Consider the following 20,332-nt stretch of genomic DNA (forward strand, 5'->3'; position numbering starts at 1 on the left):
TTTTTTTTGCAGAAATGGGTCACATCAGGTTCATGTCTCTCTGTGCAACACATATATCAGAGAACACATCACAGGAAGGTCAAAGACTCACCAATGGCATCCTTGAGGTACTTGTGTCCGATCAGTTTGAGGTACTCTTCTATGGCTTTGGTGGCCAGAGTGTTCTCTCTGAAGATAAGGTGTTCGCGGTCGATGAATCTGTCTACCTCACACATCGCCATGTCCGACAGGAAGTCCTGGCAGCAGAGAGGTTATTCCTCAGCATCACACTTCACCATAGCTGCCAAGTAGAGCTCTTCACTCACCGTCCAGAAATCAATAAAAACTCAGGATCAGAAGGTCGAGTCTCGGCTCACTCAATGATTAGATTTCAAAGAATAAACATGCAGAAAAACAGTCTAAGGCATTTGGACTGAGTCTTCCCAGGTGTGCACATTAACCCATGAGTCACACATCTGCCGTTCGAGTGACAGGAATTAGTCGCACACCATGTCTGGATCACTTCCTGCAGTTTCACAAACATTTTCTGTAGCGTGCTGTATTTGGATGTTTACCAAGAACAAGATGTAGAGTTACTGTGATCCAACACATCTCAGTCAGACTGTTCTGTGCCATGCTGTCAGTGTCCAACAGGACCTGCTGGTATCCTCCCCAGCACCTGATCCTAAACCTCGCTCCCATCTCATATAAGACGTACTCATGTACCTCTACCTCTCCCATCTTCCCTTCACGCAGCCTGAAGTGTCATCTCCTCCCAACAGTACCCTCTGACAATGACATTTCCGGTTGAGGCAGCTGGGGTTGGCTTGTTACCTTTGCCTTCCCGGTGCTCTGCAGTATATGCACCAGCGCACAGGCCACCTCCTCTTTGCTCTTCACGCTCAGGACCGGTTCCAGCACCGCACACAGCGTCCGGTAGTTGTTGGTGACGTACTCTGCGAACTCTTTGTAGAGCTCCATGGGCAAGATGTTCATGGTCTGGAAGCGGGACTTGAGGCGCAGTGATGCGTTGATGATCTTTCCTCCTCCAACGCCGGCCCCCTTGGTGAGGACGCTGGGCTGGATGACGGGGTACCACTGCTCCACAAACTGACGTCCAGTGATGCTGGAGATGGGGATGCTGACCAAGCCCAGATACGTGCTCTTTTCCTGGGAGGCAAAGCAAACGGAAGGTCGCAGAAGGTCAAAAAACATGGAGGAGTCTAGAGTGGGAATGGTAGGGGTCAGCCGCGAATGATGCAGGTCATGACTTGGTACTCTGGTACACCTGTCACCAACGCTGGTGCACTGCTTCACCCCAATGTTCCTTTGCCTAGTGAGTGATCACTGAAGCCACTATTTATGTCGCCAAAAAAGAACATTCTTTTCCGTGTTTCCATTGACCGTGGAGGTGTTTCTGACCTCACCTTGCGTCTCTTCTTGTCCGTCTCTTTGTACAGGTGAAGGCGAAGGTTCCGGACGGCAGGCAGGTTGTTGAACTCAAAGTGCTCACCCCAGAAAACCGTGTCTGTGCGGGGCTTGCTGGTGGTGCGGGCATACAGCATGTCGTCCAGACACAGCTCGCAGTAGTAGCGTTTCTTCGCCGGCAGCTCTCGGGCCTCGATGATCCAGAGCTTCAGAACGTTGTCCACCCTCCGACTGTTGTCCTGCGGCGTTAACCACAGCGTTACTAGCATGAAAGGACAAGAGGCAAGCCGCCGAGGATGAGAGAGGAGGGCTGCTGACGTGACAGTGAGCGATCGATGAGTCAACTCCAGAAACATCAAGGCAACAACGCACAAATGTAAAGATAAAAGCAGCCGTGGGGTTGAAGTGGCAGCAGACAAACAACACAAAGGCGACAAACCATGGCGGAACTGTAGACGGCTGCATTACCTCAACATGAAGACAAAAGCTAAATCTGACATCCCCTGGGAGGAGATGACGCTGAGTCACTCCATGCTGAAGAGTCATTCAGAATTGAGACGCTACAATCAGAGCCAAATGCAGGTCTTAATTAATTCTCAGTCTCGGTGCGGCGGGGCAGCTGGCGGCTCTGTTTGCTGGTTCACCAACTCCAGCAGCACCAGCAGGTCCTCGCAGTCGTTCTGTCATCAACTTCTCCTCCAGCAGAGACGTAACAAACGCGCTGCCTTCCTCTGTACCAAAGCACACATGCCCTTGTCACTGAGGAAGCTCTGCCTGGAGCTCCATGACTCAGCTGGGACCCCCGTGGCCCCAGCATCTGGACCTCAACTTTCCTCTGATCCAAACTCCTCGGGTGCTGCCAGAATTTTGAAATAACTTCTGGATCATTAGAATAATTAAGGTGCTATCTTGTGAGAGCTCGCAGAAGGAAGCGGAAAAATGAAAATATGACATACGACAACTTCCAACCTGCCCTTCAAAAACCCACACGTCTCATCAAGTTGTGAATGTCGGAAATCAGAACTTGTGAGCAGAAACAGGCCCTTGGCCAGCGCCAGACACACACAGACAGGAGGATGGAGGTCACACAGAGAAATGAAGCGCTGCATTGAGCGGGGGACGGGGAGGAGAGAGAGAGACACACAGACAGAGGGACCATCCATCGTTTTGTTCTACCTCTACCGCATCCCTTTCTCTCCCCTCACCTTGTTGGGCTTGACAGCTCTCTGCAGGTTCTCGATCCATTTGTCTCTCTCTGCGGCTGAGCGACACGCAAAGCACTTGGTTCCTGAGGCCGTGGTCACCTGAGGTCACAGCCAGCCATCAATTCAACAGGTCACGGAGGAGAGTTCAACCACGGTGTGTGCGTGACTGATCACACACATATGACCAGCAGCTCAAATGGAAGAGCAAGGCAGATATAGAGGAACACATTCACGTCTGAAGAAATGTGAGATAAAAGACTGAGGGATTGGTTTAAAAATATTAGGCTGAACATTTAGGAAAAAAATAGTGCATGGGACAAAAGACATTTGATTTGTAAAAAATACAATTAGGTTTAAAATTTACTTATTCTGATTTATCCTAATCTGTGAGAAAATATGTTTAAATACACACCATAAACCTCATATCTGGCTTTTTTTCTAATGTAAAGTATATTGTTAATTAAATAAGTGGAAAAGCAGATCAAGTTGAAAGTTTTAAAAATAAAAAATTAGTAAAAGCTAAAAATGAAAACTACTAATGTCAAGTGAGGACGGGATGGTCAGCAGGTCGGGCCTGGGTCAGCACCAACGGAACTCGAACTTGACGACTCACGGTGAAGGTGAGTGTGGGGGTGTGTGTGCTGTCTCACCTCAAAGCAGTACTCCTGGCCCAGGATGCTGGAGTGGACAGGTTTGATGATGGCGTCTTCGTCCAGCGTGAGGTCCAGCGCCTCCGCGGCGCTGCTGGGGGACAGCAAGGATTCATGGGAGTGGGACTCTTTGAAGCTCTGCATCAACCGGGTCCTGTGAGGAGAGAGTAGAGGTGGGTCGACACCGTCTTATCCCAGACCCCTTTGCTGGAGCGCTATCAGAGAGACAGGTCCGGAAACCGGTTCAGACAGTGTGAACTCCAGCTGCTCCCACTTGGTAAACACAAGGATGCTGATGAAATTAATTTGTCCTGAAGACTATTTTAAGAAGCATCTTGGCAGAGCTGACGTCTCCACGATCCCTCATTGTCTCCGACAGCAGGACAGCAGATAAACAGTCGACATTGCTTCTGTCAGAGTCCATCCATCAATCACACACACACACACACACACACACACGGTCCAACTGGAGAGCAGCAGGAACAGCAAGGTGTGTCGCAGCAGAGGAATCCAGTGTGCTGCCTTCAATGCCTGCGCCTCTCTGTCAGTGTTGTCAACCATGACACTCATCAACTGAGGCGAGATTACAGGAGGAGAGGGAGCGCATGAGACAGAAATAGACCCAGAGGAATGAGTCAGATTGTGGGGGAATTCAGAGAAGAAAGAGGGTGGAGACAATACCAGCACATCAGAGAAGTTTGGAGGCGAAGGGAGGTTTGGACACATGGAGTGGAGAGACAGAGTTGGACAAAGAATGTTGGTGATGATGAAGAAGGGAAGTGGCCAAGACTGAGGAGACTGTGACCCCAAAAATAGTATCATGAAAGTGTCTCCATCTGCAAGGTAGACTCACCTTTCTTGGTCGGCACTGCGGAAGCGAGGGAGGATCATGTGGCGGAAACTGCTGGTTCGGTCCAGTTTGGGCTGACTCTTGGCCCGCTTGATGGAGCCCTTCAACCTTCTGCTGAGGAAGCTCTGCAGTGGGACCAGGGGTGAATGGGGGACATGATGGAAACACACAATGATGGGACGAGAACACAAAGGCATATTTGTTATCAACGGGGAATCAAACACACGTCCACTTGCCACAAAGCTGCAGGGACGTCGGCCGGCCAGTAGAGGGCAGCAGAGCTTCGTCCAGTCCAGAGTCAAGCAGCAGCTGTTCCACAGACGACACAGTTCAGTTTATTTAAGACAGGAGCTGCGGACACTGATATCTAATCTCTAGATAAGGTACTGGAGGTGAAAACACATGTGTAGTACTTCATCGCTGACTTGGGTGTTTACATTGTGTGTGTCAGCTTCACAATGTTTTATTTACTTGACTTTTAATTTCAAATGTTCTTTTGGAAATTATTGATTTGATCCAAGGGGCCACATTATATACTCTGAATTTTGTCACTAAATTATTATAAAACAAAACAGACAAAACAGGAAAAGTGCAATTACTCCATGACTTTATATCTTTCGTATATTATATACGGTTTCATTTTACACACATTCTATGAAAAGATTTGCAGTATAAAGGATAATAACTAGAAGAGCTTGTTACTACGGTTAAGTCATGTAAATTACTTTATTTTTTATTTATTTATTTTGACGGACAAGAAACAATGCTAAAGTGAGTGTTTTATCCACGAATCTAATCCAATATAATTTATTAGCTGTGGGGGTAGAAAAACTGACTTGACATACGGGAAAGTGTAAAAATAAATAAACAAATAAATAAAATAAAATCATCGTACAATGTCGCTGACCTCATGAGGGTAATATAAGTGGATGCAAAGGGCTGCTTTTGGCACCCAGGTCTGTTTCAATATAAAACACATTTTCATTATTTATTTTTCAACTTTTGTTTGGTTTTACTGATTTAAGTTAGTGGCTTTAATCCTTTCATTTTTATTACTGACTACGACACTTAAAAAATATATATCATTTTTATCTTACATAGAACGATGCGACAGGTCTTATGTCTTTCTGCTTATCTGTACACATTAAAATTCCGGCAGCATTTCATTTGTATCGAATGAATGAAGGTCAATGACGACACTGACACAAGTTCAGCACCAACTGTGGAGTTATGGGAAGATTACAATGGTGAAACGTCTTTCATGAACAATTCCATAAAATATGTCTGTTTGTTTTGTCAGATCTCAAAGCTGTCACAGTGATTGTCATTCCCGCTGAGCGCTGCCCCATAAAAACGTCTGCGGGTGGGAGATTGAGGAGGTTTGTGGAATCGATGCGGTCGGAGGTTTGCTTGAGTTACGACGAACGTGGAGGAGATGATGATGAGTGAGGACTCCATCTGCTGGACGTCACTGATTTATCCTCCTGCCTGACATCCGACAGCTCCGAAACACCGACGTGGAAGTAGCAGTGAAGGTGCCGCCATAATGGATCCCCCAGCGAAGCAAATATTTTATTATCATAACTACCTGATGCATCTTGGAAATGCAAAATATAAATTAAATATAATGTAAAGCACAATATTAGTTAATCAATTTAGAACAAACAACAACTGCAAATTGTTAAAACAAATGCTGATACGAATTAATTAATCATGATAAATAATAATAATAATAATAATAATGAGTGATATTAGTACGGTGCAGAATTATTTTAAAAATAAACATCTTTGTTTGGTTTAAAAGTTTTAAAATGATGAAACAAAATGGAACATAATGTTATTTATGATGCAGGAGAATATTTGCACATTTTTAAAATATCTCAACTTCACCTGTCAGCAGTAACTGCAGACAAAAAATTCATTTTGGCGAGCTAAACTGTGACAGGCCTGAATTATTGACAGCATAAAAGTGGAAGTATCATCGAGCGCGCGGCTCATTTCAGCAACATTCGAGCGTAACATCAGCAGGAAGGACAAGCCTGGGACACCTCACAGACGCTTGGCAGCCGTTCACACGCGCAGCGCTTTCATGAGCACGTTTGATACCTGCTGATCGAGATTCCGCCCTGAATTAAACAGCGAACATTAACTGAGGCCACAGACGGCTGCCGGCGTCGGCTCTTTGACACACTCGGGAAGAAATCAGAGACACCGTGTCCCAGCTTTGTTTCCAGAACACAGCTTAGTCTCATGACATGCCTTTCAGGGAGCAGGACACCAGTGGCACAGCGAGTTCCAACTGTTCTGATGTTCAATTATCAATCTGTGAATTATTATTTAGTATTTATTTTGGCATCATGATTTTTCCTCCTAATTCATACAATTACTTCTCTATTGAAACAGATTCTTCAGATACATTATGTAGCAGTATTTTGCTCCGAGACAGTGGATGTTTGAAAGAATCAGCTGGAGAACTTCATCATAATCATAATAAACAGAAAGGACCGACAACAGTTCCACACAGGATTCCTTTGTCACAGCGTCCAGAACATTCCCTGCCACTGCAGTGTCACGTACCTCCACAGGGGGCAGCGGTGCAATTAACGTTCCTCCTGCCATTGGACTCGAACCTGCAGCCCTCCAATCTCCGCCCCAGTACGAGAAGGGGGTGGAGAAGGCGGCGGGCGAGTGAGGCAGGGTGAAGGAGAGGGAAGGGGAGAGAGGCAGCGAGCGGGGCAGGGGGGGCGTGCCGGGCGCCTTCTTGCTGCTTTTTAGTAGGTTTTGCCGCCGGCATGCAGTGGAGGAGGGGGAGACGGCAAAGGGGAGGGGGGAGAGGTGAGGCGGGGCGCAGGAGGCTCGGCGGCCACAGGTGTGGGGAGGGAGGAGGGGGGGAGGCAGCGAGAGAGGCCGGGAACACAGAGGGTTACTCACGGATTGTCGGAAGGGTTGAAGGGGGGCAGAGGGAGGGACGTCCATGCTGGGCTGCTTTCCTGTCGCAATGCTCTTCCTGCGGGCGCGGTGATCTGAGGAGAGAGAGGGAGACAGGTGAGGGAGCGGGTAAAATGTCAGAAAGAGGGTGACGAGTGAGGGAGAGGACGACAGGTGAGGGAGCGGGTAACATGTCAGAAAGAGGCCGGCGGGTGAGGGAGAGGACGACAAGGTAGGGAGCAGGTAACAGGTGAGGGAGCAGGTAACATGTCAGAAAGAGGATGACGGGTGAGGGAGAGGACGACAAGGTAGGGAGCAGGTAACAGGTGAGGGAGCAGGTAACATGTCAGAAAGAGGATGACGGGTGAGGGAGAGGACGACAAGGTAGGGAGCAGGTAACAGGTGAGGGAGCAGGTAACATGTCAGAAAGAGGGCGACGGGTGAGGGAGAGGACGACAGGGTAGGGAGCAGGTAACAGGTGAGGGAGCAGGTAACATGTCAGAAAGAGGGCGATGGGTGAGAGAGAGAGGACGACAGGGTAGGGAGCAGGTAACATGTCAGAAAGAGGGCGACGGGTGAGGGAGAGGACGACAGGGTAGGGAGCAGGTAACAGGTGAGGGAGCAGGTAACATGTCAGAAAGAGGGCGATGGGTGAGAGAGAGAGGACGACAGGGTAGGGAGCAGGTAACATGTCAGAAAGAGGGCGACGGGTGAGGGAGAGGATGACAGTTGAGGGAGCGGGTAACAGGTCAGAGAGATGGCGACGGGTGAAGGAGAGGTAAATGGGTGACAGGGATGACGAAAGGTGAGGGAGCGGGTAACAGGTCAGATAGAGAGCAAAGGGTAAAGAGGAGGGCGACGTGTTAGGGAGAGGAAAACGGGTGACGGGGATGACGACAGGTGAGGGAGCGGGTAATATATCAGAAAGAGGGCGACCCTTGAAGGAGAGAATGGTAACAGGTCAGAGAGAGGCCGACGGATGAGGGACAGGACGACGGGTAAAGGAGAGGACAATAGGTCAGAGAGTGGACGACAGGTGAGGGACAGAGCGACGGGTGAAGGAGATGACGACAGGTCAGAGAGAGGATGACGGTTGAAGGAAGTGGGTTGAACTCAGAAATGGTTTACTTCTCTAACAACACTCCAGCAAGCATCCTACCCCTCCTTGTAAAGTTATTAATTCAACGCTCCACGCGTCTCAGCAGTCGCGTAAATAACAGACTGCGATCCACATCTGCAGCTCGGCAGGTAGTAATGGTCACCTGTCGGACGCGGGCTGGAAACGCTGCTACGAGGATTAATCATGTTCTGTGTCAAACTCCAGAAGCAGCAGGTAGCAGTGAACGGAACATTGTTTACCTCCAACAGATGGCGCCACACTCTCAGGACTGCACTGCACACAGGCGCAATTTCTGGACCAAAAATAACTGAAGCTAAACATTCAGTCCTGTATAGCTCAGATGGTAGCTGTCCTGGCTGCGTCTCTGTTTATCACACAAGTTGTCATGAATAACTGTTCCCCCAATCCAGACAACTAATGATCATTTCCGCAAACAAATGACTTTCTCTGGAGACTGATCCTGGATATTTTGGGGGTTTAGCTTTAGACAATACCGTCAAGCAGCGTGTGGGTTTAATTGTACTGCCCGAGGTGACGGAGAACAGTTGTGTGTTTACTGTGCTGATTCACAGGAGGCTTCTATTACATCCTCCAGTAGAGGGATTCATGAGGGACGTTCCAAAGACACTGCGCCTCAGGTGAACTCTCAGCAGCTTCACACACTCATCTGACAGGCAGAAAACCTGAGCAGAACCAAACCCATGGAGGAAAATAACAAAGAGCTGTGCCGTTCATGGGTCCACCTTTGGCGACTGGAGTGTGATAAAACACAGTGACAATGATTCCGCACAAAGCTGTCGCTGCTTTCCTAACTGCTGATTTCTCCCTCCGCAAGCACTTCCTCCTCCTCTCTCGGCCTCAGACGAGAAAGAAAATGGCTTCAATCATCGCTTCATATCGAGGGGGATGAAGTCGAACTGTCGGCCGTCGGGTCACTTCCTGCCACTTCTGCCAGACTATTGTTACCGTGGAGGAGCTGCAGGTAAAGTGAGCGCGACAAACAGATTTCATCCCAGAAGTGAACAGGGTTCAGACAAGCGCAGTGGTTACAGCAGCTGCTGTTTCTGAGTCATTTGCTGCGAGCGGATTTGTTATTTGGAGCAATCTTCCAATCGAACACAGTATTCAGCCTTCAACAAGAACCCAAGTGTAAATAAGGAAACGTGTCATGAGCTGAGCGATATAGCAGCCAACGTCCCCCCAGTTCTGGAAAGGTGGTTTTGTAAAAGAGAGGGACACTAACATTAGCATGCAGCAATCACAAGGACAATGAACATACGGCACGGAAGACGCAAATGAACACCACGTCAATCAAAAAACAAAAAATTTATATCACCAACAATCAAAGTGTGAACTTTGAAAAAACTGAAAAAACCCTAAAATCCAAGAATAGAATAAAAAAAACAAAAAATAATGAAATAATGAATTAAAAAAGCACATACGTAAAAAAAAAAAAACTATGATTTTTCCAACAAAAACAACAAGCTATTGTACGTCTCCACCACAACCCAGGACCCGTGTTGCCATGGCAACGTTGTTTTCCACAATTCAATGTTGTGTCCAAAACACAATGACAGCGTTTACACACGGCCACGAACACACAATAACCCGGAGCGAAAGGCGACTGCAGGACCCGATGGAGCCCAGCCGCTCGAATAAAAGCTTCATTAGAGGAGGATTACAGCCGAAGACTGACACCACACTAATGCAGAGACATCTGCAGAGACCTCTCATTTGAAGTCACGTGACCCAACAGGTGTCACGACGGGAGGATGTGAGGAAGGTTTGGTACACAAGCAATGAGATCAGCCTGTGCAGGACACACACACCTCAATATGACCCTATGGAGCGGAGTTTACTGTAAAATAAAATTCAATTATTCATATAAGAAAATGAGACAAAACAGACCTACAAACCCAAAAATGTACACTATAAAACTGATCTTCCTTTTCTCTCCAGGTCATCATCATCTTCCTCCTTCATGTACACAGACAGCAGCTCCGTATTGCTCGTGTCAGCGCCAGCGTGTTACATAAGTGAATGTGCGCTCATATGCAGACTTCATGTTCACGTTTAGACCAAGTGCAGCAGAACGTGTGTCCCGTCGCTGCTGCTGCTGCTCCTGCTGCTGCTGCGGTTGTCGGTTGTGAATGTAAATCTGATGTCAAGCTGAAAGCTGAAGAGGAACGTGTGGGTGGCAATCGCTTCCAGCTCAGACCCACCAAGAGAACTGAGAGGGAGACGGAGTTAAAAGAGTGGGAGGGAGGGATGTAGACACACATGAGTAAGAGGTTGCTTAAAAAAAAAAAGAACTAGCAGAGTTGTGTGTGTGTGTGCTCTAAGTGTTGTGTGTAGGAGTAGCAGCGCTGCAGGAATACAGTAGAAAGCAAGAGACAAAAAGGATGGAGGAAAAGCACTAGCAAGGGGGCGACGTAGAGAAGGGGGAGTCAGAGAGAGAAGGGGGGAGTTAGTTAGATGGATGGAGGGAGCACAAGAGGCAGAGATGGAGGCTGGAGAGGGAGTGGGTGTCTTAATAGCGCTGAAACGCTCTGGGCTTTGTGTGTGTGTGTGTGTGCGTGTGCGTGTGTGTGTGTGTGTGTGTGTGTGTATGTGTTTGCAATGATAGAGCTCCGGTTGGCTCCGTGTTTGCTTTTGATCCGTGAACTGTGACTACAAAGTCGTCTACCCAGGGTTGTTCCAAACACAACATTACATAATTTCATGTAAAGACTGAGGCAGCCGCAGGGTTCAAGGTTCAAATCCAGACAAAAGCACTGAAATGAAACTCGGGGACTTGTGGGTTTTTAGGAACAAATGTCTTTAAATAGCAGCAGCACCTCTAACGAACACTGAACTTCGTATGGTGACCCAGATTGAAGCTAACGATTATTCTGACGAATAAATATTTATAACATTTTATTATTCAACTCTAAAAATACACGGCGGGATACAAAAGTACTTTTCTGTGTCTGGAGCTGCTGAATTTTTTTCCTTGTTTTCTGAATTCTTATTTATTTATTTCAAGCTTCTATTTTTTATTATATTACACTGTTTTATTACTTCAAATTGTTTATTACATTTTTTATTTATAAATAAGTATATTTCTTCTCTCATGTTTTTTTTCAACTTTTTTAATCTAAGTTCCAAATTAACTTTTTTTAAATTAATTCATAATTTTTAAAATGCCATTAATTTTTTTTACTTCTTCAAAATGTTCCATCTTATTTTCATTTTAAATAACATTTAATACCCTTTAAGTGTCTGAATTTTAATTGTCATTTACTATACTTTAAGGGTTTTGTGTGTGTTGCTTTGCATTTTTATCACGCACACAACCATTTGTTTACCCCAATATTCCTAAGAAAGGCTGGGGTTTCTAGTTTTCACTTGTATTGTCCTGATATCGTGTGGTCTGTGATGCTAACCATTAGCCAAAAGCTAACTGTGGTCGCTGTTTCTTTTTAATCCGCTGAAAACTCCACAATTCTGCTTTTATAATCCAAAAGGAATCAGCAACTGTGACGTACAGTCTTACTCAATCGAGGATTAATTGGAGACATGACTCAAGGTTAATCCACATTCCAGCATTTGAAACTTCAAACAAACCAGTTATTCAACTGTTAAAAATGTGTTTAAAATATCCCAACATATTAAGAGCAGATCACTCAAGTGGAGAGACAGTTCCGAACGACCCAGAACATTTGGACTGCCGATCACAAGTTTCTCATCTCGCCGAGAGCCAAGTGGGCTGAGAACCAAGATCTTGGACAAGCCTTTGTACTGTCAGGCCGTCGGCTGCTTTCAGGGCTGGTACGCAGCAGCCGGTTCGCTCAGTCTCGCTCCTGCCGCGGCTTCTTTTGTTCCACAGCAGCCAAATGGAGCAATAACGTCTTTATGACCTAGTCGTTCTGAGCTGTCCATCTTCCGCCTGGCAATTGTTTTTGCCTCAGTGGGAAGCAAAAGGAAGGTTGAGTCAGCGATTGTTGGTCTTTTCTGCGAATGTACTTTAGCAGACAGAGATGAAACGCCGAAGTCTAATTTTGGATCCGACTCGTGCTTCCACGCTGTGAACTAGTTCATATTTAGATCAGTGCGTCGCGTGCAGCGTCTGATTTACCAGCCGAGGTTCATCACGCCGCCTCGGTCGCTATACATCTTTGTTTCAGTGACAACAAACAACGTCGGGATCCAGCAGGACTCGAGAACCTCGGTTACAGAGACAGAGATGCTAAAAGTGAGAGCTCTTCAATTGCACTCCAGCACCGAGCTGCTGTGGACACGCACAGTCGAGCCAGAGGTGCCAGCCGCTCCTCAACTTCATCTGTGAGTTGATACTAATGAATCAGCTTGTTCTTGATTCACTTGCTGTGAAGGTTTGAACATGCCAATCCAACTGCAACCCTCGGACCTATAGCCACGTGGACTCACTTGGTCAGGTGGGATTCAGACTCCATTGGCTTGACTCACTCAAATGTGGTTTTGCTCAGATGTGTCTGAGACGCAGAGACACCATGAGACACCCACTTTCAGCCTCCATGACAGAGTAATTCAGTCAATCAATGAGGCAGATTCCCACTCTATCTAGCTAGCATTAATACAGTCACAATGACTCAGTGATTTGTCTGTGACTCAACAACTCTAGCCAGTCACACCATCAGTCTATTCATCCTTGCAACTTGCAAGACTCATTCTGGCTCCAGGAATCACTTGGGCAGATCTCTGTCCAACTCACTAACTCATTTCCAGCCTCCCTCAGATGAGTCAGACTTTCAAGTCTTAGAAGTGTATTCTTACCGTCTTTCGTCGACCAAGTCAGTTGGTGATTCCCTGGCTAGCACCTTTAGTTAAAGAGACTCACTTCAGTCACAGAGTGTCTCAATGGAAGCAAGTCTGGGGTGGCAGATGGCCTCTGTGAGGCAGGAGATGTAGACTCCTGTACGTAAATGTAATGCAACCACGAGTCTTGCACCTTGAATCAGAGTTTTCACAAGTGCTTCCATCGACACCTGTCTTTCAACCTGTCGATGTCGATCTGATCCCTGAGACAACAAATGCTTCCCGCTGCTCTACATGAGCAAGTCCTCGTCCTGCTAAGCTATTGCTTCCTCCACATTCTCATGCTCTTGGAAAAGTGCTGACATGGCAAGATTTAAAAATGGCAGCTGATGAGACTAATGGGGAGAGCAACACAATGAAAGCCAATTCCCAACATGTCCTACCTAAATCAGACGCTTCCTGTCGTGTCCAGACTTCTGTAATCCACCTGTCTTCCTCTCAGTGAAGAAGTTCCGTTTTAGATTCCAAAGATGAGGCTTGATGGCGACCAATACTCCAGAGGAGGGAAAACCAGCGGCGATATTTGGGTTTAGCAGCGTGTAGCAGCGAACATCATGACAGGCTTGTGGGCTGAAACGCCACTCATCCTGTGGCGAGATTAAGGCTGCAATCTAGGAGCGCGCTCTGGAGACCCTCAGTTGGTCCACTTTAACCTTCACTCAACTTCACAGACTAATGGGCGGATAGATAATGGACGAAGGCACCTGAAGCTCTTCACTTCTCACACGACACTGAACAATATACACCTGTGTTTTCACGGACAGACGTGCAACACTACGGCAGCCAACACCTCTTCACACTGACAGTGTTCTAACTAGGACACTCTACTGCAGTAAGGTTCATGGACGAGGGTCCCGAGTCTACCTCTGTGGTGACCCCAAAGTGCCACGTTGACAAGAAAACAGTTATTAAGTGGGCCACTGTTCGTTGTGTCGCATCTCTCCACTAATTAGGGAAGAGAAGAACAAACACAAGCAGCGTGTTATAATTTCAAACGGAGGCGCTGTCCATCCTCCCCCCGCCTCCCTCTTTCAGCAGCCTGCCTCTGGAGCAGCGGCGGTCCGGCCTCCTCCCGGGCCCCTGCCTGTCCTCTCCCCCCGGCGTCCTCGGCTCCCTGGTTAGCAACGGAAGATCCACTCAGGCCAATTTCTCTCATTTTTTTTTTCACAAGTGAAGAATCTCCGTGGTTTGTTTATGGCCAAGTTAACTTGTCTGGGAAAGAAGTCGCTCCTGCAGATCCAGGAAGGAAAAGCCTCTTAGTTCCTGAGGGGTAGTCCGGTGTTGCACAGGTGGACGGCAGCAGTGCCTTTGAGGAGCAGCAGCAGAGCTCTGACTCCTCTCTCTCACTATCTCCAGCGAGGAAGGGCAGAGGGAAGAGAGAGAGCGCCGTGTTAAAGGGGCGGGACTGAGACGGAGCGATATCAACCTCAGTTTTCCCTCCATACTTCCTGTTCTCCTACCTCTATTACAGGAGACACGCTCCTGAGCATTCCAACTCTTCCATCTAAAGCAAGTTTATCCCCTTCCATGTCAGCACTAGGCAGGTGCAAGACGGAAACATGGGAGCAAGATGGCAGTTTAATAAGAGTTAAATATACAGTAGGTGTGAAACACAGTGTGACATCCCATGAAGACTTTTGATACCTTAGGTTGCATTGGGTTTTTAATGCCTGCCCCTTGTGTGATCGAGTGTGACTTGTGTGATTTATGTGGTCACACAGTGCCGCCCCTTGATCTTCTCTGGGGCCTCAAGAACAGCACAATTACGTCAAGTGTCTTGAGTGTGAGTTCAAGCTGCGAAGGCTTGTGCTTAAGTGTCCTTGTGCACGTGAGACAACACTAAGGGTTGGATGCTAACTCCTTTATCCTTGACTTCAGAGTGGGTCTATTCAACTGACTTCACTAGCTAGCAGTTGAGCAGTACTTGCCCCACTACTGAAGGGGGCAACAGCGAGTGTTTATGTCAAGTGCCTATGGTGAGACACAAGGACCCAGACATTTCCTATACTGCAACCAGGCACCGGATCTGCAAGCTCCCAAAACATAGCTATACCACTTCTTTCTTGTAAAACGTCCTGGCAGCCTCTTTTGACTGACAGCGAAAACAACATTTTGTCTTAAATTGATATAAACCACGTATGTCTAAATGTATTTCATTAGCGGACACCGTGAGCTAAGCGACCATGTGAGGCTTTTTTGTGTATTCGGCAGAAATGGCTCATTTAAGATGTGACCCTCCAGAACACAAGCGGTTGGAAAAGCTTGAAGAGCGTATTAAACATGGACTTGAGAGTCTAAAGAAGCACTGACTCGACCAAACAATCATGCAAATGACTCACTTCTTGCTTTCATGTCACATCCAGTTATTTTTTCACACGCTAGAGTTGCAAGACTGCTGAGCGGTGATAATCAATCAGCACTTCCTGACTGGTACAGTCATATAGCAGATCAGTTTCCATGACGACGGTGGTTCGGAGCAACTCTTTTTGACGCTCATTGTCATCTGATGGTCTTCACCGAGCTAAACTCATCAAACCAGGGTCGTTTACAAGAGCCAAGAGCAAAGACATACGAAAATAAAACCACATGGACCAGGAGGGTCTTGCTGTGTAAGATCCCACTACCCTTTGCAAATAAACTAGCATGGACAAGGTGTTTAGTTACTCAGGCAAACACGACGGCGTGAAGCTAACGATTGGACCGACTTAACTCAACAGGAAGAGGAGAAGACTCACTGAATCTCACTCAGATGGGTGAGTCCCACATTCTTCTGCACATACAAATACTCTGGAGCACAGAACTCCAGAGATATTCCCACTCATTAACCGCCCACAGCAGTGAGAGTCCTTCCTCTGTCGACCACTTAACTGTCTGACTTAGCGGGTCAAACACTGTGAATCCGACCCACTTGAGTCGCTCAGATTGTTGACCGGGTTTAACATCTGCAACGGTTCATCATCCAGCAGAGCTGAGGGGTGATTTGTACCTCATGTGGATTACACTTGTCTGGCTTTACTCTGCGCACCGCAGCTGCGTGAGCCTTCAAATAACTGTTGGTTTTAGAAAGATAGTAGCAGCTGAGAGGGTGTGAGAGAGAAACTGGGAGAAGAGGAAACGATTACTAGTGTAGTGCATGAGGCTTGGCTTCACATCCGTAATGGTAACCATGGAAATAATTACACAGCAGACAGACTGAATAGAGGAGGGTGGAGAAATAACGGTGGGTAAAATAGCTGCTGGAATGTTTGGTCCTTGTCTCTGAAGGCTGAGTAAAGATTGGAAGATTCAATTTGCAAAAGAATTTAGGAGCTGAAACTATCCAGGTGTGAGGCTTAACATGTAATATTAAGTGGGTATTTTACACTATTTCAGAATTATTATTTTGAAGAATTATTCTCTCGAAGCATTCTCAAATGAGGTGGGAGTCAGCCTCATTGATTGTCATTCTCATCCTGGTCCTCTCCAGGACCAGTCCTGAACTGAAGAAAGAGCTGAGCAAGAAGACAAAGCTCTCCAATGACTGATGGAGTTCTACCATCAAACAAGATCACAGACCAGGTTGAGACTCAGAGACAGGAGCACAGGCATCCAGAGGGGACTCAACGTAGCACCACTGCTCCCCACAAAGTCAGTTGAGGTGAATCTTGTTGAAATGTCTCCAGAGCTGGTGCGAGGCCCTGGTGTGAGGTGATGTCTCTCACCTGGAGACTCACTACCCACTCTGGGAAAAGGGAAGGCCAGCTGTCGAACCAAGACTGACTGGGAAAACCAGCACACACTTAAAATGTTAATAAACCAAACCAGTTTAACGGTTCAAAAGGATGAGGATCCAAGCTAAAGAAACTGATTTTTTTCGGCGTTTGAGGTCATGTACGTAACTTTCTCGTTGTTGGGAAAGTCGTCACGGCAAACACAAAGTGCGGACTGCGGGAACATGACTTGAGCTTGGGTTGGTCAAAAGAAGAACTGACAAATCTCATCTAGCACCTATTCAAGCCTGAAAGAAACCCAGAAAAAGGTGTTTCTCACAATGATATCACAAAACCTCGATCATCCACAGAGCTGAAACTGAAGCTCAGTGACCTGTGACGAACCAAGATGATGACCTTTGAACAATCTGCACCGTTTCGGAGGAATCCAACACAGCCAACTAAATACACGCACAAAAACTCCAGAAATGTTCGGGCAGGAAAGAAAGACAAATACCTGAAACAAAAATACCTGAAAAATATATTTATAAACACCATGATTTGTGATTATTTTTGTATAAAAAAAAGTAACTTGACAGATTTGGTTTTCACCTTCATAACTAGGATCGATTCAGCTACACCTAAACCTGAAAGGAAGTACTCTAGCAATGACCATGACACTCCAATTTGTGACAGACAAGATGCAAGTTAAGGCGACTGGAGCGCAGTGTGTGTCCGACCAGAAGAGAAAGAAGGTTTGAGCTGACAGGAGACGAAGAGCTTGAACAGCAGCGACAGGGAACATGGTGACAGTTAGACCCCGGAGAACTCGGGAATGATGGGACGGTGGAGAGGAGCCTCCGAGAGACTTGTGCCATCTGACGGGGTGATGGATGGTTAACAGAGGAGGAGAAAGAGCCAGGAGGTCTGTGTGTTTTTCAGGTTTAGAATAACAACATAGATTATTCGATGGACAGGGAGACAGAAGAAATCCAAACATGTCCTCAATTGCACAACAACCTTCCACAACTATAACTTCTAACTATTTTCTAAATGAACCGATATTAAATGGATGAAATCTGCTTCCTTCCGTCTCAGTTCAGTTTCCGTCGGCTGCATTTCCAAAAAGAAGCCCACATTTTTAACCTTTAAAACGCTGCCACCTGCCAACCGTGCACCCACCACCCACACCCACTCCTTCCCAGCACTGCCGTGCACTTCTTTGCAAAGTCATGTGTGAATCATCGCTGACTCCTGCCAGAGGCTGCGAGAGGAGGTGACGCGGAACTGCAGTCTTTAGGTGAGGCGTCCTGAAGAACATGAGCCACTCAAGGAGAACAGCTTCAGCTGCCAGGACTTTTGACAAGAGGAGACTCGGTCACACGGGACAATTCCACGACCACTGTGAGCAAGAACCACTGACTTCAGTCAGCAGACTCCAGGGAGGGCCCCCCGTTAGTGTCCACTCACCGACAGCAGTACACATGACGCAGCGGTTCTGATGTTGCTCATGAGAACGGGCATCATGGGATCTCAACACAGCAAGGCTCAGATCTGCGGTTGGCCTGACAACACCTCCCTCCTCTCCTCCTCCTCTCACACTATCATTATCCTACCGTCCTCATCCACCCGCGTCTTCAGCGGAGTGCATTACATTACGGTGCAAATATTAAATTAACAGAGGTGAAACACACACCGAGCGTCAGCAGCAGACTAATATCACACACCAGCAGGTGTAAATGGAGGAGAGGGAGCTGCAATATCTATCACTGCATCCACTAGATTTATGCAAAGTTTGCATACGCCTGCAGATTTGGTATCCTGAAATCTCTGTTTTCACCTCCACGCTAAACACAAACAACTGGCCCTTCTTTCCCTCTGATAAAGAATCTGTTATGAAACACTCCCAGAATTGGCTCATGTGGACCTGAGCTGGATAAAAATGTAAAGTTAACCAGGATGGAGCACAGAGGTGGGAAAGAACATGAGTCAAACTGAAGGCCCGGGGCCCAAACTTGGCCCGGCCCAGTCATTTGACAAGGCCCTAAAAAGTTCAAGATTCCAACAAACTTTCATGTCAAGTTAACGCAGTAGCACAAGTTCACAACATAAATAAAGTGACGGAGTCACAGTTTCAGCGCATTTTCTAGCCACACATTTCAAAATCTGACCTCATAGCAGTTGCAGGAATGCACATCAGAGACGGCAACGTCCAGATCTTAGTTAACTTTTAGTATACTTCCACAGTACATAGCGGGATACAACTCTGCATCTATACCATCCGACGCCAGAGGTGGATGGAAGCCGCTTTGATGGCCCGAAACAAGCAACAACTCTGGTGCAAGTAGTCAAACAAGTGTAGCGAGGTCTGGTTCCGATCCACTGATCAGGGGTTGGGAGTCTCAGCATTATAGCAGCACTGACATAAATAATCCATCACAGCTGGTAAACCAGCTGCAGCTTGACATGGTCCACCAACTATGGCTCATTTTCTAAGTCTACAGTCCCGACATGGAAGTGGGTCAGCCCTGGCTGTGGGAACTCGGCTCATCCTCAAATATATTGTAATTTAGGCGCATTATTCAGGACAGGGGTTTTGGCTGTGTGTGATCCGAGTGTGAAGGCAGCAGCAGCGAGAAGTGCTAGCGTCACTACCACCGACGGAGTCAGAAACGGTTGGCTAAAAATGGTCATTGTAGAGAAAAGACTGACTTGACGAAGGGCAGAAGGGATTTCAAAAGCCCCCTCTGTGAGTGCTTCCTTTGTTTGGAATTAGAATCAAATGCCTCGAAAAGGTCTGCTGCGGTTCGGACACATGAAAGACTATTGTTTTTAAGGAGCCAGCAGTTTGAGCTTTTGTGCAGAGAAAAAAAGTGGAGGGATTAAGCTGTCAGCACAGGTTAGCAACCGTGCAGTCCTCACAGCCGCAAAATGAAACTGTTAAAGATAGTTATTAGAAATTGGACTTGAAGTCATTTATGACAAAGACAGAGCTTTAGTTTGGAGTTGTGTTTTTAAGTTATCAGTTAATCAAGTTGTTGCTGATGGGATGATGGGAAGAATAGGAGCGGATGCTGCTCCGATGTTTAATATCCACAGCCTCACTACAGTCACCGTTTGCAGACCTGCTCCAGCAAATCAACACAGCAAAGCAAAACAGCAAAACTGATTTTTGCAAATCTGCGGAGTTTTTCAAAGCCCCCTCAGGGATGACATCTCCATGTAGGCTTGGGAATATTTGGACAAACTTTTCTCTCTCCTATTTTACCAACAACAGAAGAAGTTGAGCACAAACCTTGGCGTGATCTTAAATTTGAACTGGGTCAACTTTGTCTGTGCTTGACGTCTGTGAGAGAGACAGAAATGAGAGCACGCTGATGAGCATCACCAGTTTCACAGCCTCGTAAAGTAAAATAAACGCGCTAATGATGGGGACGTTAACCGTTCTCGTCCAGCTACAGGTCCACGACATCTGCTAGCGTGAAGAATAATTAATCCCAGAAGTTGGCTCGCCTGTGAACAAGAGACACAGCTGAGCTCATGCAACTTTGATTTTCCTGTCTTGTATGATCTACTGTTTCATTCAGAAACTACAACTTCCAAAGATACAACCACCTCAGGGCGAGATCGGAACAAGTGTTATCCGG

At 46.8% G+C, this 20,332-nt stretch overlaps 1 protein-coding gene across 11 annotated transcripts in view; it reads right to left on the reverse strand.

Annotated features, from left to right (window-relative positions):
• Positions 1-20,332, reverse strand: part of syngap1b (synaptic Ras GTPase activating protein 1b) — a 78,090-nt gene that overhangs the window by 16,231 nt on the left and 41,527 nt on the right. For 7 of the 11 annotated variants that reach the window (XM_053844126.1, XM_053844135.1, XM_053844128.1 and 4 more), the window contains 7 exons: positions 6,690-7,135; positions 4,116-4,237; positions 3,263-3,416; positions 2,613-2,711; positions 1,407-1,646; positions 814-1,149; positions 92-236 (listed from right to left, as the gene is read on the reverse strand). In XM_053844126.1, the coding sequence (XP_053700101.1) occupies positions 92-236; positions 814-1,149; positions 1,407-1,646; positions 2,613-2,711; positions 3,263-3,416; positions 4,116-4,237; positions 6,690-7,135 (1,542 nt within the window). Of the gene's footprint in view, positions 1-91; positions 237-813; positions 1,150-1,406; positions 1,647-2,612; positions 2,712-3,262; positions 3,417-4,115; positions 4,238-6,689; positions 7,136-13,379; positions 14,540-20,332 lie in introns of those variants that run through there. The other 4 variants (XM_053844137.1, XM_053844134.1, XM_053844136.1 and 1 more) reach the window with 2 other exon arrangements.

Source organism: Synchiropus splendidus, chromosome 15, assembly GCF_027744825.2.
Source record: "Synchiropus splendidus isolate RoL2022-P1 chromosome 15, RoL_Sspl_1.0, whole genome shotgun sequence".
NCBI classification, from domain to species: Eukaryota; Metazoa; Chordata; class Actinopteri; order Syngnathiformes; family Callionymidae; genus Synchiropus; species Synchiropus splendidus.